The 23,859-nt window shown below is 38.6% G+C and overlaps 1 protein-coding gene across 1 annotated transcript; it reads right to left on the bottom strand.

Moving 5' to 3' along the window:
• Positions 1–7,358: 7,358 nt before the first annotated feature.
• On the bottom strand, positions 7,359–22,193 carry LOC121386833. The gene is made up of 2 exons (XM_041517846.1): positions 22,118–22,193; positions 7,359–12,958 (listed from the first exon to the last, which is right to left on the bottom strand). The coding sequence occupies exon 2, from the start codon at positions 12,918–12,920 to the stop codon at positions 8,262–8,264; it is 4,659 nt and encodes a 1,552-aa protein (XP_041373780.1). The 5' UTR covers positions 12,921–12,958; positions 22,118–22,193; the 3' UTR covers positions 7,359–8,261.
• Between the last annotated feature and the right edge of the window lie 1,666 nt (positions 22,194–23,859).

Genomic DNA, 23,859 nt, shown 5'->3' with positions numbered 1-23,859 from the left:
AAACGCATGCGCCTGAACGCAGTTAGAAACGTTGCACTCTTGTCCTGTTTACTGGAGATGATTTACTATTGTTTACTAGAATGGATTTGTTTTACGTCCACATTGTTGATTTCTTTTTACGTTAACCGATTGCAATCTATTTTGTTTCACGTATCGTAGGTGAAAAATGTAGAATAGTATTTCCGTAAATATCTTATTCGTGTTTTGTCGTTAAATGCACGCAGTTTCGGACGTCGATGCTATACATGTAAACATACCAAATGTTTGACATCCAATAGCCGATGGTTAATAAATCAATGTGCGCTGGTGGTGTCGTTAAACAAAATAAACTTTACCCCCCCCCCCCCCCCCCCCCCCCCCCCCCCCCAATTCCATTCCTATCTACTGGCTTGTTTTGAGATCTCTCTCGAACTCCGCGGTGCAACATTTGGGACTAGTTGTTTAGTGGATAGCACAAGTACCTTGCAGAAATTTGGGTCAAGGATAACCTACGGGTGAAAATGTACAAGACTCAGTTTTTGAGGATATGCTGTTCGACTTTGGCACTTCATTTACCTACTACATATATTTCAGTACGGAACATCAAACAGATATTAAAACAACAAATGACATGTCATTTTCATAAACAATAACATAGCACTGAACAAACTACACGTAAACATAACAATGGCGCGAAAATGCACGTGGGTACGGTCAGCTGTTCGCTGAAAATGTATACAAATAATTTTGTAATACATAATTGCTGCCGAATTTTAATTGCTTTTCTTAATAATGTTTCTGTCAGGCCCAAGTATTGATGAAGTAACCGAAATTAGGACCTGTTTTGTAAGGAAACGAAAAGAAACTGACATTAAGAATAACAATTAATAAAACGAACACGAGTCTCAATGCAATAGGTCACGTGACTTACTAGACGGCAACAACTGTCAGAATTTTTTTTTTAGTTTTCCGTTTTGATTTGTGGAGATTTATGAACTGTTCTTTGAAACAATTTAGGAAAGGATTAAATAGTTTAAAAAATTTGAAAAAATCTCCAATAATTTAATAAGCCAGTCAAATAATGAAGAACCATATATTATCGACTACTATAGGCCTATATGATCTGGGGTGAGTTCAGTCAACCGCTTGTCGTTAACTTTCGCTAAACTGGTTTGTACGCTACACAGTAAGCCGAATAACAACTTTGGGAACCAGTCAAAATAGTTCGCAAACGTTAGCAAAAAATCTGCTGGCTGAACTTGGTGTTGATATTGTTCTACAACGTATATACGCGCATACTTGTGGAAATGCTAATAATATTATATGCAATAAAATTAAGTTTTAATCAAATCTGAAAAACACAACCGTAATATACGTTATCTGGGTCGTATCTCTGCACAATGCACAGTCGAATGGACATTTGGTAAAACAGTGGTTGATTCCATGAATCTCTATTGGCGTAGCCTACGGGCTCTCATTTATGTAGGGGGCTGGCTGAACTTTGCCCACATTAAACAATTTTAAGTGTCCAAATCTGGATTACGACGTTTATTCATATTAGCATTACTGCCAAACAGCTATATAGGGTTGTTAATGAATCGCCACGCATTTTTACATGCATTACAACTAATATCGTGGGTAGAATTATGAAAATTGTTCAGGTCGCTCAAGCTCATTTTGCCATCCAGCCCCTTGTTATCGCCGTCCTACCCCTGATGTCGCCATCCAGCCCCTTGTTATCGCCGTCATACCCTTGATGTCGCCATCCAGTCCCTTGTTATCGCCACCCAGTCCCTTGTTATCACCGTGCTACCCTTGATGTCGCCATCCAGTCCCTTGTTATCGCCGTCCTACCCTTGATGTCGCCATCCAGTCCCTTGTTATCGCCATCCAGTCCCTTGTTATCGCCATCCAGTCCCTTGTTATCGCCGTCCTACCCTTGATGTCGCCATCCAATCCCTTGTTATCGCCGTCCTATCTAGCCGAAAAAAACACCCTATAATAGTGAGTGTGATATGATTCGTTTTGACTGCCCGCCGACCAAATCCACTAGTTACGAGCTGCATCAAATACAGAAAAAAGAATACCTCCAACGTTTTTCAGCGACTCAATCTTGCTTGAGGTAGCTTAAACATAAATATTCATATTTCAGGTTTGTATACTGATTTAAAGAACCACATCTAAATAGCAAAGACATCAACATACATGTTCACGAGCGTAGGAAGGTGCCAAAGGGGGGGGGGGGGGCACACTTTTACACTATTATAAAGCAAATATAATGCAAAATATCTTGGGGGAATGGGGGTGGGTGCTTGTAATTTGATAGATGTCCTTGGGTGTTTTTATTCAGTCCACCCTTGGTTGGGGCGGGTCCGGGGCGTCTCGTCTCCTTTTCTGGGTCAGTTTGATGACGGTGTCCTCCTCTGGGCGGGGGGCGTGTCGGTTGATGGGCTGGTAGGGGCGGGTGTTGCAGTTTGGTACTGGGCGGGTGTTGCAGTTTGGTACTGGCCGGGAGGCAGATAAAATAAATAAAAAATAATCCAAGTTGGTTCTGGATGTAAACAGCCGATTCTTAACTGTAAAAGGAAGTAAATGTTTTAACGACACACTCAAAACATTTTATTTACGGTTATATGGCGTCAGACATATGGTTAAAGACCGCACAGATATTGAGAGGAAACCCGCTGTCGCCATTTCATGGGCTACTCTTTTCGATTAGCAGCAAGAAATCTTTTATATGCACCATGCCACAGACAGGATAGTATATACCACGGCCTTTGTTACATCAGTTGTGGAGCACTGGCTGGAAAGAGAAATAGCCCAATGGTTCCAACTTTGTTTTGTTTAACAACACCACCAGAGCACATTGATTTATTAATCATCGGCTATTGGATGTCAAACATCTGGTAATTTTTACATATAGTCTTAAAAAGAAAACCCGCTACATTTTTCCATTAGTAGGATCGACTCCCGTCCGTGAGCCCCATTGCGCTATTCCAATGCACCACGACTCTTATATCAAAGACTGTGGTATGTGCTATCCTGTCTGTGGATGACGCATATAAAAGATCCCTTGCTACTAAGTAAGCCTCTTTCACAAATAAAATCTATTTACAGCGTTAACGTATGTGCCACAAATTAATCATTTTCAGGTTAACTCATACGTCACAGAGTAATTAATTTCAATCCTGATTATTTCATTGGATGGTATGGCTGTGGCAACCAGGTCTTAAGCTAGGAGTAGCCAATCACGTGGTTTTTACCTAGGTAACCAATTGTTCGGTTACGTGAATTATATTTGCGTAACCCGTGAGTTACCTGATCGGTTACCTCAAAATTACGTAGAAATTATATTTTAAATACATAGTTTTTAGCTGAAACATAAAGTTAAAACAAATACAAAAGAAAACATTGTACAAAAAAAAATGTCGAGTACTGAAACAAAATAGAGGGGCGTAGCCAGAAAGTTTCTTAGCATTACGTAGGCGTGCCCGGGCAGGGATATTCGGCGGGGCCTCCCCCTCCCCCGTGACAAGTTTGAAACTCAGGACACCTGTAGATGCAATCTGAGCCTTTTTTTCTTTCTTTTTTTTTCTTTTTGTAATCTTTTTTTTCGAGTCAATTTTAAGAGGATATTTTATAGAACAATTACAGACAGCCTCGACCTATTCCCGGATTTCTTTTTGCATTACGCACATGCGTACTGTGCGTAATGCCTTTGAAATATATACATAATCATTTGGAGGGATTCCTTTTTGCGTTTTGCGGTGGCTATGCTACTTTCACTTTATCGATGGTACTTCTATACTACAGTGACATTCCAAATATTTGTTTTTTTAAAGCTCATTATGCGATGTTAGTATTTTTCAATTTTGTGACACTTTTGGATTCCTGTTTACGTTAAAACTGTTTTTAACATATGTAAAATTATAGGCAATCCAATATTATGTCTATATATATTCCTTTAGAGAAAAATAGCAGCAGATAATTTAGCCGTGCCCAGCGTTCTGAGAACATTTCTTTAAAACTTTTGGCTCGACTCTATACTGAACATTTACTTTAGACTGGTTGCAACGACTGGTTGCAAATTACAACTGTTGAAATATAACATTGTTTACTGGTTTGCTGCGCCGCAAGTATTTAAAAATCAACCTAAAACATTTGTCGTAATACTAGTAGTCTGTGTGCGTGAATAAACTTCCTGTAATTGTGAAGTTTGCAAGTTTTAATTTCTGAACGTTTACAGGTTATGACAACCAATTTGCGGTTCGCGTAAATTTAATTTTGCGTAACCGACACGCGAACAGAACGGCGGTTCGCGTGAAATATTGTGCCCTGCATTACCGTGTGAGATCATAAATAGCACAAGATTTTCTCAGCAATGAGTGTAAGGAAAAGCTTTATTTTCATATATAAATGGACACTTCAAACATTCTCAACTTGAAAGAACATCTATTACTATACTATAGTAATTTCTAAACGTGGAATAAATTTGTGGAATTGGATGACATGTATATGGATCTACCCATACCATTCATAATACTGGATTATCTTGATCATCAAATATTTCATTCAGAAAAATATATTGTCTGAAATAATTATATATTATATTTATAGGATATTAAACGAGCTTCCATTCCGTATCATGTTTATTTCACTCTTTAAATAATTGTCATTGCCCCAAGCTTTAGCGAGTGACATGAAACGAAATGGCAGCGAGTTTAATATCTTATTTATTACCCATAATCGATCTTAATTTATATCACTCTACTCGTTTAGGTTGTAATACGCCAATCGAATGAATGAATGAATGTTTAACGACACCCCAGTACGAAAAATACATCGGCTATTGGGTGTCAAACTATGGTAATGGAAACATATACGGTGATGATCAACATCAATAGAAAAATTCAAGATATAAATAAAAACAGTGTAAAGAACTGTGCAAAAATACAAATACAAATAGCACAGACAGATACTGACTTTTATTCTAAACTTCAATTTGTGCTGTATTGGCCATTCTCGAAGAGAATGTTACACCCCTGCACCACGGTGAGGTTACAGCACGCGCAGGGGTAAAACGCCAATCGATGACGTCGTAGTGTTACGTCCCACTTGGCGTTCTAGTGGGACGTATCACTTAGATATGTACCAAGATATTTTTATCCTGCAACCACTGTTTCTATTGACAGATTATAATGACAAATTAAAGCAGTCATAAACGTATACTAGCAGATTATGACTTTTGGCGTTACTCATGACGTCACACGCATAGCTACATAACAAAATTGCTCATTTGACCTCTAGGCCATCGTACAATGTGGCTGAAATAACAGAAATAAAAGCTTTTCCCCTTAATGTATATGGTCTGCAGGATAAAGATAAGAACTAGTTAATGACATCGGATATCTGCTTTATCCTGTTCGGGCCGAATGTGAAATTCCCATTTTTACCTTTACAGGATAAAGCAAATATCCTACGTCATTAACTAGTTATTAACCACAACGGTGATAAACGAAAATTTTGTTTAAAGAAATCTAATGTAGTTGGGGCCACATTTAAATACACTTAAGTGCATAAGGTAGCTATACACTTTGGTGATCTTAGTGCTTTGGCCTCCACGAGTCCAAAATATCGGACGGAGTATGCGAGCGTCAAACTCGACCCGGACCCGAGTACCCGATACTTACACTGGATGATAATGAGACTAAGAAATAAAGTAAAATGACACTATGCATCTTAATTACAGCGCTGAAGATGGATACCAACTCGTACCATTATATTGTACTCCACACATTCGACTTGTGTTTTCCCTCCATGTCTCATAGCCCTATAATGTAACCGGCGGCAAACCGTTAAAACTGGCTCTGGGTGTAAGCCGGTACCGGGCTGCGAACCCTGTACCTACACCACCGAGGACGGCGTTTCATAGCCCTATAATGTAACCGGCGGCAAACCGTTAAAACTGGCTCTGGGTGTAAGCCGGTACCGGGCTGCGAACCCTGTACCTACACCACCAAGGACGGTGTTGAATAGCCCTGTAATGTAACCGGCGGCAAACCGTTAAAACTGGCTCTGGGTGTAAGCCGGTACCGGGCTGCGAACCCTGTACCTACACCACCGAGGACGGTGTTTAATCATTTGATTTTATTGCCCTTTAAACCCTACATTCGTATTTTGCACTGAAGTACATGTAGATGTTAGAAAAATTTCAAAGATTATTAATTAATCTTTTTGAATGGACTGCAATTTTATTTTAATAATCATCTTACAAATTTGATCTGTGGTCAAAACGACACTAATATTACATATTGTACTGGGTATATACAATGTGGTTTTTGTTGTGGGGTTTTTTTTTTTTTGGGGGGGGGGGGGGAGAGAGAGGGGTATTTTAGTTTTGTTTACGCCGTACTAATGTTTGTAGTAGCCTAATAATGTCATACCTACGAACACTATATACATGTATGTTGGAAATAAACTGAAGTTTGACATACTACACACTGTATGACGATTATAAACCTGCTGCATATGCAGACACTGAAATTCCAAACACGAAATGTAGGTTAAAAGCACCGTTAGTCATTAAAACGTCCAGTTACGGAAGGACATGTTTTATTTAAAGTCACACTCAACACATTTTATTTACGATTATATGGCGTCGGACATATGGTTAAAGACCACACAGATAATGCCAAAAGAAACCTGCTGTCGCCACTTCATGGGCTACTCTTTTCGATTAGCAGCAAGGGATCTTTTAAATGCACCATCTCACAGACAGGACATACTATGGCCTTTGTTACACTAGCTGGAACGGGAAATAGCCCAATGGGCCCACCAACGGGGATCGATCCTAGATGGATCGCGCAGCAGGCGAGCGGTGTACCACTGGGCTAAGTCCCGACCCCACGTTCAGTTAATGAGAAACATTTTAAACCATTCCAAGTTCTTCAAAATGACTAGTATGATGTTTCTGCAATCTTTATGCACAATCGATTTTGTTCCAGTTCCTAGACCAAATTGACGTGTATTGTATTTAATTTCACTGCACTATTTCAGATATGTTCACCGACTAGAAAATAGCCGGTAAGTAGAATGTTCTAAAATCAACTTGAATTTCACGGATTTCTGTTTTTAGTTTGTTTTTACCAAATTGGTCTAAAGCAAGCATAACTGTTGCCTCTGTAAGAGCATCAGGGTATAGAGTTTTTCGTGCACATTCAGAGCAATTTGGTGTAGTTGCACGCCTGTAAGAGCATTGCCCTTCCAAGGACCAAATTCATAACACACTATCTTTACGTGTTCTGCACCTACATGTAATTCACACAGAAATTATTTCATTATGGAATATGGATCATCGTAAAAACAAAAAATAATAATAATTAAAAAATAAGAATGGTGTTTAATGTATAATTTGAATATACAACTGAAAACTACTGGTATTGCAACAAACTACAAATAATAAACTTTGAAATATACATCCCAACTGATCCAAATTTCATATCGACATAGTCTTCTTAGCAAAACAGACAGAGCCAGTTTATCCTAGTAGCACGTGCTACGAGGCCCGAGTTTCAGGGAGCTCCGCGGTGATGTGTACATTTATTTTCCCCTCTCCCCGAGGGGGTTGCAAAATATATATCCTGGGAAGGCACGCCGCTATTTGTGCTACAGGCCCTGTGGATCTTTAAACTCGCTCTGAAAATTGGGACTACAAACGTTACAGCTAACTGGAAACGAAAAATTACGTTTTGTAAAACCGGTTCTTAGTGTTATTAATGTGATGAACATGCTTCAAAATGGGATACTTTATAGAAACTGTACGATCGCCACCGCCCGTTTTTGCCTATTTGCTTGCTCTTCCCCTCTTGTCATTATTTATTATATTTACTATCTGTACCATTCACTGTTATGTACAGTGAAAACCCTCTAAATCGGACACCCTTGGGACCAAGACAAATGTCCAGTTTTTAGAGGGATCCGGTTTAGAGAGGTAAAATTTTTTTAGAAAGATTGTAAAACATCCGGTTTTGAGGGAATTCCGGTTTACAGAGGGTCCGGTCTTGAGAGGTTCCACTGTACATTATGTACGATTGAGTGTAACCAGTGTCTGAGATTACCTCATCAATGTATTTGTCTGTCAATCACTCACATTGTCTCAATACAATAATGGCTACGTCTCCTCACAGATGCTCCTCACAAAGTCATAGTTCTATTGGCACACATTCACATGAATCTTTAAATCAAGATGATGGCTAAACGTAAAAGTTTTCCTGACAAATAACTCACTGTAAAGTATCTTCTAGTTTATGCATAAGTACATGGGTTAGAAGCTCTGCCTTGTAATCAAACACTTCACCACACTCACAACATATATGACACCCTGGTTCCAACAGACATCCACTGTGACTCTTTAAGTGCTTATCTAGCAATTCCCCCGTATCAAATTCTTTCTCACAGATGGTGCAGCAATTTTCTTGTTTTAGTGGCGCGTTCTGGTGATTCAACAAACCTTTGCTATGTGTGAACTTCGACTCACCGACATCACAATGAGGTACCCAAGGTAACCTGTTGTAACTGGATTTGCGTAGAATCTCTTGACGGCTTAGTTCAACTACATGACCGTTGGATTTCATTGGAAGTGGGTTACGGTTCAATTCAACTACATGACCGTTGGATTTCATTGGAAGTGGGTTATGGTTCAATTCAACTACATGACCGTTGGATTTCATTGGAAGTGGGTTACGGTTCAATTCAACTACATGACCGTTGGTTTTCATTGGAAGTGGGTTATGGTTCAATTCAACTACATGACCGTTGGATTTCAGTTGAAGTGGATGACTGCCTAATCTGTTATTAATGTGGTAACTGGACGCTTGTGATTCTGCTAGACTTGTTGATTCATGACCCATGTTTTTTTGTGGAAGCATCTGAATTCTAGATTTTTTTCTAATTCCAATACCACTGGATTTCTGTGGATCTGATTCACTGCTGAGTTTCTGAGTTATATTTGTGATCGTTTTACGAATCATGTCGCAACTGTCGGTTCTGAATGGAACTTCAACACTGCTGGATTTTAAAGGAATAACATCAGCACTGGATTTCTGTAAAGCTTCAAAACCGACTGATTCCTCTGTTACCATACTAGTCTTGACTTTCTGTGAAACCCCGGACTGCATGTTTCTTTTCTGCAAGTGATGTTTCTTGTTGTGATTATCCAGTTTGTGCTTGTACAAAAACATGTCTCCACAGACGTCGCACCTGTATGGTTTCTCACCCGTGTGCAGCCGGACATGTCGATTCCTCGACTGACTGTCGCGAAACACCCTGCCACAGTGCACACACGAATATCTCTTCTCCCCCGTGTGAATGCGCATGTGCTTGTACATGTTTTGCGAAACAGCAAATCCCTGCCCACACACGCTGCACTTGTGAGGCCGTTCGCCAGTGTGCGTCCTCATGTGGATCAGCAGGTAGCTTCGACTCTTCACTCTCTTTCCACATAGTTCACATTCACACACAACTACTTCTAGACGCCGATGTGAACTTGCAACTTTTGGAAGATTACTATCATAGTAGCTTGAACCTTTGGGATGTTTAGTATTATAGAAAATTGGAGTATCTTGTGCTTCTTGAAAATGAGTAGCATCATTTGCAGTTACTTCTAGACATTGATGTGAATTTGTAACTTTTGGAAGATTAATATCATAGTAGCTTGAACCTTTGAGATGTTGAGTATTATAGAAAATTGGATTATCTTGTAAAGTTGTACCTTCTTGAAAATGAGTAGCAGGATGAGTATCATTTGCAGTCAAACCTCTGGGAGAAGCAGCATCTTTGGGATGTTGAGTATTATGGAAAATTGGAGTATCTTGTGAAGTTGTACCTTCTTGAAAACTAGTAGCAGGACGAGTATCATTTGCGGTTAATCCTGTGGGAGAAGCAGTATTTTGTGAAGCTGCATTTTTTGTAAGCTGAGTATTTGGTAAACCTAATGCACCTACTGGCCATTGCACATTGAATTCTGCTGCACTACTTCCGACAAATGAGTTATCACAAAACTCCTTATTACACTCTGAGGTGCCATTTTTCTGATCAGCTGCTTTATCCTGTCTGATATCAAGTTCATGAGGATGAACCATTGGCAGATTTTGGACTGTGACCACTAGATCCTGGGGAACAGATTTTTCACAATTTGAATGAAGATACTGTGATTTCAATCCATTTGGTACTTGTAACAAAACATCACTACATATTTTGGCATCCTTTAGCTGAGAAACAGATATACCGTATTTCTTTTCAGATGTTCTTGTATCATTCGAAAACTCAGATGACAACTCAAGATGTGAAATGTTCACAGCTCTTATCACATTAGTGTCTTCTTTGGATGTTACTGGAGCGTCGACAATATCTGGAACTGTAAACTCTTCATTTAATGGTTCACCACATCTTCTAGCAACAGAATTAGTACTGTTATTCCGAGATTGTCCTATAGCATTGACTAAATTTTCATCTTCTTGCAAATCAGTTTCAATTCCTTGCATACACACAGCTACAGAATTGGTAGAATCAATATTTGGTGCATCAGCTGTAACTGGTGAAGATACCATAAACTGTGAATTTGCCGATATGTTGTCTTTGTCTTTAGGGAAAGTCATTTGCTTTTCGGTAGAATATGCAGGTGTTAATCTTACAGATGATGCTTCAGTCGTAAGACGAGATACAGATGACACTGTTAGATCCAAAGCAACAGATGGTAGAAAAACATCTACTGATCCATTTTTGTCACGGAATATATCACTGCCAAAACAGGATAAATATGATGCTTTATGCTTTAAAGCTGTATATGGTTTCCTTTTGTTTTTACTACCTTTTTCCTTTGTAGCAGAAAATACAGAGCTAGTTTTTGTATCTACTGCTTTGTGGTAATGACCATTAACAGCAGGTGCTTTAGGTGTGGACAAGTTGAGTGCCTCATCTGCAGGCGCAGCAACATGGTGAGCATATAACAACTGCTGCTGCCATGCAGCCCACATCTGGAACTTGCTCTGTTCTATCGAGTTCAGAATATCCATGCAAGACATAACGTATTCGCTGCTTCCAATATTAGGCTTCTTCTTCGAATTATCACCTGTAGACTTTCGCTTCCGCTTCCGCTTGCCTTTCTTGTTCGAATCTTTAGCAAGACTGTCACGTCTTTTGCCAGCTTTACCGATTCCCGACGCACTCTGTATCAAAGTACTGGTATCACTACAATTTGTGACAACCTGGTTAATACCCATTTCCTCATTATTTTTGGCATTAACATCTCCGGCTCTAAAATTTTCCAACGGCTTGCTACTGCTACTGGATACTGTCATGTCGTTCATCAGTTTTAATGATTCCTGAAGCACATTCTTAGTAATCACATCTCCATGTTTAACATTTTCCAATGGCGTGCCACTGTTACTGGACACTGCCATGTCGTTCGTCAGTTTTAATGATTCCTGAAACACATTCTTAGCAATCCAATCTCTATCTTTAACATTTTCCAACTGCTTGCTGCTGCTACTAGGAACCGGATTACGTGGTCGTCCCTTTCGGCGCTGTGTGACAAGAAACGAGTGGTCTTTCATGTGTTGGATGTACATCTCCCTGTATCTGAAGCTCTGTGCGCACACGTCACACTTGTATGGCATCTCTCCGGTGTGAATCCGTGTGTGCCGCTTCATCGACTGGCTGTCGCGGAACAGCTTCCCGCAGTGGGGACAGTTGTAATTCTTCTCCCCAGTGTGAATTCTCATGTGCTTCGACATGTTCTGGCTGAGGGAAAATCCCCGACCGCACACACGACAATGAAACGGTTTTTCTCCGGTGTGAGTTCGCATGTGTCCTTCGATGTAGCGAGATGAGTAAAACTCCTTTCCACAGATAGAACAAGAGGTAGAGACGTCATCAGGAACTGATGACAAGGAACTCACTGCTGACCCTGGGACAGATGGCAAGGTACATATGTCTGATAGATATTTAGATACAGCTGTAGAATTTGGATTGTGTTGTAATGACACAGGCAAATTTATTTTGACACCAGCTGCATCTTCCGTACATATATCACCAGCATTTTCCGTTTCAAGTTCAAACTTTGGATTGCCCTCTACTGCCAAAGGACAAATGTCATCAGTATTATCTTTCTTCTCTACAATATCTGGACTGCTTTCTGATGCTATAAGACTTGGTCCTAGGTTAGCTATGTCTTTAGTCCAAATTTCAGCAGAATTATTTTCCTTACGTGAAATATTTTGAAAGGAATCCATTCCTGTATCCTGAATTGAACCTACCTCAGCAGATGTTGTATCAATTTGATCAGTATTATGTTTTGGTTCACATTTTGCAATATGTTCTCTTGATATAGGTTCATGTAATCTTTGATTAACAGCATCACTAGGATTGTCTTTTTCTAGATTGTCAGTGCTCTGGTAATCTGCCCACAATGAACATGAAAGATCACTGAATGGAGGTAGCGATTCTGACTTTACCCAGCACCCATATGTCTTCTGTAAATCTTCAAATGATTTACGAGTTTCGGAATTGAGTAATTCCGTTGACTTCGGACCTTTCACAGTGAGTAATTTTGATGACACTTTAATTCTGGTAACATCTTCCAAATCTGAAGACACTGATTTTCCCCTGCACCCATCTGTCTTCTCTAAACCGTCAGATGATTTACTCTCTTCAGAAATGAGCAATTTTGAAGACACTTTAATTCTGTTAACATCATCCAAATGTGAAGACACTGGTGCTGCTATATTAGCATCATGCTCAATAGCAACAGGATCAGTTTTCACTCTTAAACAACAAGAGTCTTCCTTACAGTCGAGTGACACCGACTCGGCTGTTTCTCGGTTATCTCTGTCAAACTCATCCCGATCACAACCATGTTCTGATGTTACTGTGCCGGAAACCATATTGCTGGACTGCTTGTGATCTTCACACAACTCTCAGTCTGCAAGGAGAAAAAAAATTCTTAAAGTTAGCATCAATGTACAGATAAACAAAGTAAAGAACATTGGTGGTGTTGTGGTTAGGCCATCGGAAATAAGGCTGGTAGGTACAGGGTTCGCAATCCAGTATCGGCTTCCACATAGAGCGAGTTTTGGGTAGGTGTAAGACCACTACACCTTCTTCTCTCTCAAAAACTACTAACAACTAACCCACTGTCCTGGACAGGCAGCCCATATAGCTGAGGTGTGTGCCCATGATAGCCCATATAGCTGAGGTGTGTGCCCATGATAGTGTGCTTGAACTGTAATTGAATACAAGCACGAAAATAATTTAAAAGAAAACAAAAAGAAAGAAGGTTTTATCTTTCAGCAGATTGACATGTACAGTAACCAATAAAGACATAATAACTACATGACATTACAAGTATAACTGAAAGAAGTTGGTTTGTTTTGTTTAACGACACAGAGGAAACCCACTATATTTTTCCATTAGTAGCAAGGGATCTTTTATATAAACCATCCCACAGACAGGATAGCACATGTATACTATGGCCTTTGATATACCCATGGTGATGCACTGGCTGGAATAAGAAATAGCCCAATGGGACCACCTACGGGGATCAATCCTGGAGTGACAGCCCGCCAAGTGAGCGCTTCACTGCTGGGCTACGTTCCGTTCATGTAATTGAAAGAGAGACAAAAAAATATTCCACATCACCAAACCATGAATCTCCTCTCAAACTCATTTCACCAATATTTAAATATAGCCAATAGCATTCACCATTAAAGAAAGTGTCCCCACTTGCAAGGTATTTCTCACAAATAGATCCATTTCAACAATTTAAATTACATATTAAATCAGTTTTTTCATTTTAAATACCAGTATCTGTTTATATCCAATGTATATTTGGTCAGCCTGTTGTTTGAAGTAGCTCAAACTTCAGGGCTTCTAGTAAAATTGTATTAACTTAAAGTAAAGTAGGGCTAGTGAATCTTTAATCAAGACTAGTACATTTTTCAAATCACTGATCCCATGGCTAGTGGATTAAAAAAATATATATTCTAGAAGCCCTGAACTAACATAATAATACCTAATATATTATAAACTTGTACAAAATTACTGTGAAAATGAAGTCCAGCCAGAGAGTGAACAGAAATACATTAGATATACAGAAAGAAAGAAATGTTTTATTTAACGACACACTCAACACATTTTATTTACAGTTATATGACGTCAGACATATGGTAAAGGACCACACATATTTTGAGATGAAACCCGCTGTCACCACTACATGGGCTATTCTTTCCGATTAGCAGCAAGGGATCTTTTATTTAACCTTCCCACAGGCAGGATAGCACAAACCATGGCCTTTGTTGAACCACTTATGGATCACTGGTCGGTGCAAGTGGTTTACACCTACTCATTGAGCCTTGCGGAGCACTCACTCAGGGTTTGGAGTCGGTATCTGGATTAAAAATCCCATGCCTCGACTGGGATCCGAACCCAGTACCTACCAGCCTGTAGACTGATGGCCTAACCACGACACCGGTTAGATATACAGACATCATTGATGTTCTATGTAACTTTATTATTCTATGTTAGATACACAGACATTGATGTTCGACGTTAGATATATACAGACATTGACATTTAACAACAAAACAAATGAGAGTAATGCTTAAATCAACTGACATAAATGGTCTAGAACTGCTCCTTGATTTCTAGCATTTGCTTATGGCTTCTAGATTATGGTAGCCCCACTCCCATGGCTAGTGATATTCAATGTTGGGCTAGTAAGTAACTACCATAGCCATGCCTCACGGCTAGTGAATGTTGTGGGTCAAATGTTACAGTTAAGTCTATTTTGTAAACATAAATATCCTTCTCCAACCCCAGTGTTAGTGTTTTCAAGCTCTATCTCCCTCTTCAGGAGACATATCTAATTACTATTATTTTGTAAAGTTTTATTGACTTTAAAGAAAAGTAGGGTTAGTTCATTTTTAATCATGGCTAGTAAATCACTGATCCAATGGCTAGTAGAGTTTATAAAAATTCTAGAAGCCCTGATTTGCTTCCAGATTAAATCATCAGAAGCAGAGATTGCTACTAATTTCGATCCCTGAACATCTAACAGTGGTTTAGCCACTATGTTCAGTCTCTTTGCCCTGATTTGCTTCCAGATTAAATCATCAGAAGCAGAAATTGCTACTAATTTCGATCCCTGAACATCTAACAGTGGTTTAGCCACTATGTTCAGTCTCTTTGCCCTGATTTGCTTCCAGATTAAATCATCAGAAGCAGAAATTGCTACTAATTTCGATCCCTGAACATCTAACAGTGGTTTAGCCACTATGTTCAGTCTCTTTGCCCTGATTTGCTTCCAGATTAAATCATCAGAAGCAGAGATTGCTACTAATTTCGATCCCTGAACATCTAACAGTGGTTTAGCCACTATGTTCAGTCTCTTTGCCCTGATTTGCTTCCAGATTAAATCATCAGAAGCAGAGATTGCTACTAATTTCGATCCCTGAACATCTAACAGTGGTTTAGCCACTATGTTCAGTCTCTTTGCCCTGATTTGCTTCCAGATTTAAAAACCAGGACAGAACTTAACCTCTGTAAACCGGAAGTCCCTCAATACCGGACATTTTACCCAGTCCCTTTTTAAAAACCAGGACAGAACTTAACTTCTCTAAACTGGATCCCTCTTAAAACTGGACACGTGTCTGGTTTAGAGGGGTTTCACTGTATTAGTACACCCAGGCACAATGCAGAGTAACTTCCCTCCTAGTTGTGTGGTCCTTGGTAAACATTAGATTATATTACATTTTATGACCATATGCCAAATAATAAAAATGTGTGTGGCATCGATTACCCAACCGACACTAAAACATTTCACCGACTCTAAACTCGTTTCACCGTCTACTAATCTTTACTTTATTGCTCTCTGCGAAGACCAGTTTGACAGATTTCAAGAATAAACAAAAAACGTTATATAGGGTTAGCTCCGGATCAGCAGATAATATTGCCAAATTATCTTTTAACTTAAAAAAACTGGTTATTCTCTAACAAAATATTAATAATTACATTAAAATATTTTGCCAAAATAAAATTTGCCCTGGTTATAGCCTACATGTACCTACCCTAAAAAAAATTTATTTAGATGTAACCAGAACTGCTTTTTGGGGGGGGGGGGCATATATCCAATCACTGTTCAAGCAGGGCTTCTAGAATTTTTATAAAATCCACTAGCCATGTGATCAGCGATTTTACAAATTTACTAGCCACAATTAAAAATTCACTAGCCCTACTTTACTTTAAGTTAATACAATTTTACAAATTAATAGTAATAATCGAATGTCACGTAAAGGAGATAGAGCTTAAAAACACTAACATTGGGTGGTGGTAGGGGAAGGATATTCTTATTTACAAAATAGACTTAAATGCAGCATTTGACCCAAAAAAATTCACTAGCCATTGGGCATGGCAATAGTAGTTATTCACTAGCCCAACACTGAATATCACTAGTCATGGGAGTAGGGCTACCATAATCTAGAAGTCCTGTCTGGCATGGCAATAGTAGTTATTCACTAGCCCAACACTGAATATCACTAGTCATGGGAGTAGGGCTACCATAATCTAGAAGTCCTGTCTGGCATGGCAATAGTAGTTATTCACTAGCCCAACTCTGAATATCACTAGTCATGGGAGTAAGGCTACCATAATCTAGAAGTCCTGTCTGGCATGGCAATAGTAGTTATTCACTAGCCCAACTCTGAATATCACTAGTCATGGGAGTAAGGCTACCATAATCTAGAAGCCCTGGATCAAGCAACCTTGAAGATAGTGGATTGTGAGAGGTGTTGTGTCCATTGAGTCATTAAAACCCAATACATTGTACCTACATCTACTCAGTCACTTGAGTCCTCACTTGAGGTGCGTGTGTCGCAGGATCGAACCACCTCAGTGGAACCATTCAACTGATTGGGTTTTTTCTTGTTCCAACCAGTGCACCACAAATGGTCAAAGGGGAACAGTATATAAAAGATCCCTTGCTGCATTGCAAAAAATGTAGCGGGTTTCCTCTGATGACTACGACATCCAATAGCCGATGATTAATTAATCAATGTGCTCAAGTGTTGTCAGTGTCATTAAAGGGACACACCCTAGTTACGTTTATTTGTTAACCATTACGGCGTTGTTTTTCGCTATTAAACCCCATTTTTCACAAATAAAATTGCACTTTACTTACATTTTATTATTTAGAATACACATTTCCATTCACCTGAAGTCCTTTTTGGTAATCCTGATGTTTGTAAAACCACGAAATGCATTTTTTCACAAAACGTGTTGTCGAGAAAAAACCGTTAAGCAAGCGAGGTCCAATCTATTTTTAATGTCACAGACGTTGGTATATCACGTGACCGTTATCATTTTGGTTCGGTTTGTTTTCTCGTGCACGTTTCGTGCAATCAACATCCGATTTGTTGTTGTTCATTTGTGAGATTTTTCTTCACAGTTCGTGAACATTTTCAGTAACAATAAAGTTCACACAAGTAAGTGTCTCAATACAAAACGTTACAAACCCTTAAAACCAATAATTTTGCTAAGTCTTACGGTATCTGGAGAGGGGATACAACCAGGACAGAACAGTTGGAACATGTCCAAGAGAGGTGAAACGAACGCACCCCAAGTCTGTGAAATTTGTCGTGATGTAGGCATTGTCGTGCTTCTACCGGTGACATCAGAATACTAACTTTCAAAATTATTTCAAGCAATTGGGACATGGGGATTCCCATGGTATTTATCGATATAAAACCTGCTTTTTCACTCCATTTGATAAAAACGTGATCTAAGTGTGTTACAGGTTTGTAGATTAACCAAATTATAATTTATTTTCGCTGGATGGAACTAGGGTGTGCGGCTTTAAACAAAACAAACTTTTTTAACATTTATTTGTATTCAATTCCAACATATACTGATGAAAAGAAATAAGGTATAATGGAACACAATGTACTTAACTCACTACTAGAGTACATGTAGTTACTCTGTACATGTATTTAACTCACTCCTAGAGTACATGTAGTTACTCTGTACATGTAGTTACTCTACTCTGTACATGTAGTTAACTCACTACTAGAGTACATGTAGTTACTCTGTACATGTAGTTAACTCACTACTAGAGTACATGTAGTTACTCTGTACATGTAGTTAACTCATTACTAGAGTACATGTAGTTACTCTGTACATGTAGTTACTCTGTACATGTAGTTAACTCACTACTAGAGTACATGTAGTTACTCTGTACATGTAGTTACTCTGTACATGTAGTTAACTCACTACTAGAGTACATGTAGTTACTCTGTACATGTAGTTACTCTGTACATGTAGTTAACTCACTACTAGAGTACATGTAGTTACTCTGTACATGTAGTTACTCTGTACATGTATTTAACTCACTACTAGAGTACATGTAGTTACTCTGTACATGTAGTTAACTCACTACTAGAGTACATGTAGTTACTCTGTACATGTAGTTACTCTGTACATGTATTTAACTCACTCCTAGAGTACATGTAGTTAACTCACTACTAGAGTACATGTAGTTACTCTGTACATGTAGTTACTCTGTACATGTAGTTACTCTGTACATGTAGTTAACTCACTACTGGAGTACATGTAGTTACTCTGTACATGTAGTTACTCTGTACATGTAGTTAACTCACTACTAGAGTATATGTAGTTACTCTGTACATGTAGTTACTCTGTACATGTATTTAACTCACTACTAGAGTACATGTAGTTACTCTGTACATGTATTTAACTCACTACTAGAGTACATGTAGTTACTCTGTACATGTAGTTACTCTGTACATGTATTTAACTCACTACTAGAGTACATGTAGTTACTCTGTACATGTAGTTACTCTGTACATGTAGTTAACTCACTACTAGAGTACATGTAGTTACTCTGTACATGTAGTTACTCTGTACATGTAGTTAACTCACTACCAGAGTACATGTAGTTACTCTGTACATGTATTTAACTCACTCCTAGAGTACATGTAGTTACTCTGTACATGTAGTTACTCTGTACATGTAGTTAACTCACTACTAGAGTACATGTAGTTACTCTGTACATGTATTTACTCTGTGCATGTAGTTAAACTCCTAGAGTACATGTAGTTACTCTGTACATGTAGTTACTCTGTACATGTATTTAACTCACTACTAGAGTACATGTAGTTACTCTGTACATGTAGTTAACTCACTACTAGAGTACATGTAGTTACTCTGTACATGTATTTAACTCACTAATAGAGTACATGTAGTTACTCTGTACATGTAGTTAACTCACTACTAGAGTACATGTAGTTACTCTGTACATGTAGTTAACTCACTACTAGTGTACATGTAGTTAACTCACTACTAGTGTACATGTAGTTACTCTGTACATGTAGTTACTCTGTACATGTATTTAACTCACTCCTAGAGTACATGTAGTTACTCTGTACATGTAGTTAACTCACTACTAGAGTACATGTAGTTACTCTGTACATGTAGTTAACTCACTACTAGAGTACATGTAGTTACTCTGTACATGTAGTTACTCTGTACATGTAGTTAACTCACTAGTAGAGTACATGTAGTTACTCTGTACATGTAGTTAACTCACTACTAGAGTACATGTAGTTACTCTGTACATGTAGTTACTCTGTACATGTAGTTAACTCACTACTAGAGTACATGTAGTTACTCTGTACATGTAGTTACTCTGTACATGTAGTTACTCTGTACATGTATTTACTCTGTGCATGTAGTTAAACTCCTAGAGTACATGTAGTTACTCTGTACATGTAGTTACTCTGTACATGTATTTAACTCACTACTAGAGTACATGTAGTTACTCTGTACATGTAGTTAACTCACTACTAGAGTACATGTAGTTACTCTGTACATGTATTTAACTCACTAATAGAGTACATGTAGTTACTCTGTACATGTAGTTAACTCACTACTAGAGTACATGTAGTTACTCTGTACATGTAGTTAACTCACTACTAGTGTACATGTAGTTAACTCACTACTAGTGTACATGTAGTTACTCTGTACATGTAGTTACTCTGTACATGTATTTAACTCACTCCTAGAGTACATGTAGTTACTCTGTACATGTAGTTAACTCACTACTAGAGTACATGTAGTTACTCTGTACATGTAGTTACTCTGTACATGTAGTTAACTCACTACTAGAGTACATGTAGTTACTCTGTACATGTAGTTACTCTGTACATGTAGTTAACTCACTAGTAGAGTACATGTAGTTACTCTGTACATGTAGTTAACTCACTACTAGAGTACATGTAGTTACTCTGTACATGTAGTTACTCTGTACATGTAGTTAACTCACTAGTAGAGTACATGTAGTTACTCTGTACATGTAGTTAACTCACTACTAGAGTACATGTAGTTACTCTACTCTGTACATGTAGTTACTCTGTACATGTACAGGGTTTGAAACTCGCCAAAAATTAATAATGGATGTTTTGCAAATTATGGTAAGAGAACTATGAGCATGATTTTAATGTGGAATACAAATATTAATAGTGGCTCATATGTTATAGCTCTAAAAATCGCATATAATTTTATCTGACCGACTAACACCATTATTTTTTCAATATTTAAGTCGCCCAAGTGGGACATTGGTCGCATTTGGCAACCTGGCCACAGGCTGTTTTGAGCCCTGCATATATGCGTGTACATAAGATACAGAAAATTGTCTGTAATGTGGCTTAATTGACTGTCACCAACACGGTTAACTTCCCAATACTGTGTTTCTTTTTATCAGTATACTGGACTTGAAATAAAGAAAGTTTATGTTTTGTTTAACGACACCACTAGAACACATTGATTTATTAATCATCAGCTATTGGATGTTAAACATGTGGTAATTTTACCACTGGGCTACGTCCCACCCCCCGAAATAGGCAGAACAATATGATCTGAGCACTGTTTTCTTTTTAAATAGCAAGCCAGAAGAAATATAGCTGGCTAAGAAAAAGAAAAAATACTCTGCTGAAAATAAAGTCAGCACGGGGTGAGTGTAGGATTTGGGACAGTTAGTGGATAATTAGGACAAGTTTCTGAGATTTATAGTTTAGAGAATTATAGAATTAAAATATAAAACAGAATCACAAGCTCGACCTAAGCTAAATAGAATATGAGATGATCATAATTTTTGTGGTTATTTTAGCAGGTGAATGTTTATTTCAACGGTTAGGCCTAAAACCAGACTGCTTTTCGCAGGCTGCTATTTCGAGCCCATGGAGTTCCAGAATGTGTGCAAAGCTTGATAAATGACTGCATGGGTTTTAATGACTATTCAGGGAGAAAATATTTGTTAATAATTTCCAGTGTGTGTATGGTCTACTACTAGAGCTGGTCGATATACCATATATACTGTTCTCTATCGTGTAACTACAGGAAATACTGAAATACCATACTGAACAAACCTGAAAGTACAGAAATTTTGGTATTGAAATATATTCTTGCCATTAAGTAAAACACCATAAAAATATATCTGACGGCATTACTCTAAGGCAAACTGAATGACAAAAAGAGTAACTGTTACACTTTATTTTTTTTTAAATTGTTATTTTATTTTTATTACTTTTTTATTATTATTTTCAAGTCTGCAACTGAGTGAGCTGATGGTAGTTTAGGACATATAAATTATATCATACCTGCCAGAGCTAGCCCTGCCCACACCAGATTTCATTGCTCTATAGAGGGGTTTTATTTTTTTTATGGGGCTTCTATTGAAGTTCTATTTTTTTAAAAAGGCATTTGTTTTTTGTTTATTATTTTAAAAAATTAAAGTTTTTTGGGGGAGAGGGTTGGTGGGTATTTAAGAAATATACGTGTAGATTGCATTTTTAATTTCTTTTGTCTGTGACCTAGGATTAAATATTAATATGTGAAAGTTCACTTCATTTAGAACTACGAAGTTTTCGTAGAACAAAAAAAATAATAATAAATAAACCTCAGTCAGGACGTTTTTAAACTGTTTAAAATTATATTTCGCATCGCATTTACTCACGACGAATTAAATAACAATACTAACATAGACTAGAACATAACTATTTAAAAACAAGTTTACCTAAAGCTTATAGAAGTAGAGGTCTTCTTTTTTCTTTCAACTATCTCTTTCTTCTCCATTCAAAATGAAAATAAATTCACACCTGGCGCTACAAAGGGGAATAACTCTATATTTATGTATGGCATTTCCACCATTTTATTAAAGCACCTTGTCCTTTTGGTTCCACTCACAGTCGCGTTTGCGGGTTGTTCTGGGGGTCCGGATGTCGACCCTCCCGCTCAAAACGAATTTTCTTCTTTTAAAAAAAAATATATTTGTCGAGGGATCATGACCGAACCAAAAAAAAAAACTTAGCTGGCCAGTTTAGACCACTCCGGATGACACCCTGCATTATTTCCTGCACACGCGCCTGTAATCTAACACCACAAGTATATTAGGTGATGGTAATAATTATGGCGATAATATTTTCTAATGGAGAAATCAGATTAGAATGGAATTACGCAAATTGTTTGTCCAAGACAGTATGAAACACAGGCACAGAGAAAGAGATAAGAGATAAGAGAGAGAGAGAGAGAGAGAGAGAGAGAGAGAGAGAGAGAGAGAGAGAGAGAGAGAGAGAGAGAGAGAGAGAGAGAGAGAGAGAGAGTTAAAAAAGGTAAAGTTTGTTTTATTTAACGACGCCACTAGAGCACATTGATTTTTTTATCTTATCGTCGGCTATTGGACGTCAATTATATGGTCATTCTGACACTGTTTTTTTTTTAGAGGAAACCCACTGTCGTCACATACGCTACTCTTTTATGACAGGCAGCAAGGGATCCACAGGCAGGATAGCACAAAGCATGGCCTTTGTTGAACCAGTTATGGATCACTGGCCGGTGCAAGTGGTTTACACCTACCCACCGAGGCTGGTAGAGAGAGAGAGAGAGAGAGAGAGAGAGAGAGAGAGAGAGAGAGAGAGAGAGAGAGAGAGAGAGAGAGAGAGAGAGAGAGAGAGAGAGAGAGAGAGAGAGAGAGAGAGATAGATGGGGGAGAGAAGGACGTGGATATAGTCAATGGACAAGTTATATTAGTTTTATAGATGTCGTTTACGTATTCAGTAAATCCACAAAATCTGTTAAGATGGGTGTCGACAGTTAGACCCGACAAACAAGTGGCACAACCATGAACGTATCAGTTACGACCACCTGGCATAAAGTAAAGTTTGCTTTGTTTAACAACTCCATTAGAGCACTTGATTAATTAATCATCGACTATTGGATGTCAAACATTTGGTAATTCTGACACAAGGAGTCATAAGAGGAAATTCGCTAGGTTTTTCCTAATGCAGCAAGGAATCTTTTATATGCACTTTCCTCACAGACAGGAAAGCACATACCACGGTCTTTGACCAGATGAACCATCTGACCTGATGTTATGGAGTGTTCACATCAAATGACTGCTCTTTCGGTCGTCCTCTAAAGACTCGCCAGACGAATTTGTTGCAAGATAAAGGTAGACGTGAGTTCATGCTCTTTTGAGAATTAACCTCCCCCTACACACACACACCGGGGGGGGGGGGGGACGACTCATCGCAAGTTATGGAGTACTGTTGGAGTACCGCGTCGCTTACACCGGGTCAATGGCAACCATGACTTTGGTGTACGGCGACGCTGTACCACAGAAGAAGAAGACAGGATGGAGGAAGAGGAAAAACGCACCAGGAGCGGCACCACCGGTGGCTAAACCGCCGGCAGCGGCTCCTTCTGCGTCGCCGCCCCATGTTGTTTCACCAACGAAGAGGACACAAGAGGCACCTGCCC

The sequence above is a fragment of the Gigantopelta aegis genome, chromosome 12 (assembly GCF_016097555.1).
Source record: "Gigantopelta aegis isolate Gae_Host chromosome 12, Gae_host_genome, whole genome shotgun sequence".
In the NCBI taxonomy this organism is placed as follows: Eukaryota; Metazoa; Mollusca; class Gastropoda; order Neomphalida; family Peltospiridae; genus Gigantopelta; species Gigantopelta aegis.
Note: the sequence above shows the minus strand (reverse complement) of the source record. Positions and strands in the feature narration are given on the sequence as shown.

Excerpts from the sequence above, each read along its gene's own strand:
- LOC121386833 (XM_041517846.1), bottom strand. The coding sequence starts at position 12,920 with ATGGTTTCCGGCACAGTAACATCAGAACATGGTTGTGATCGGGATGAG.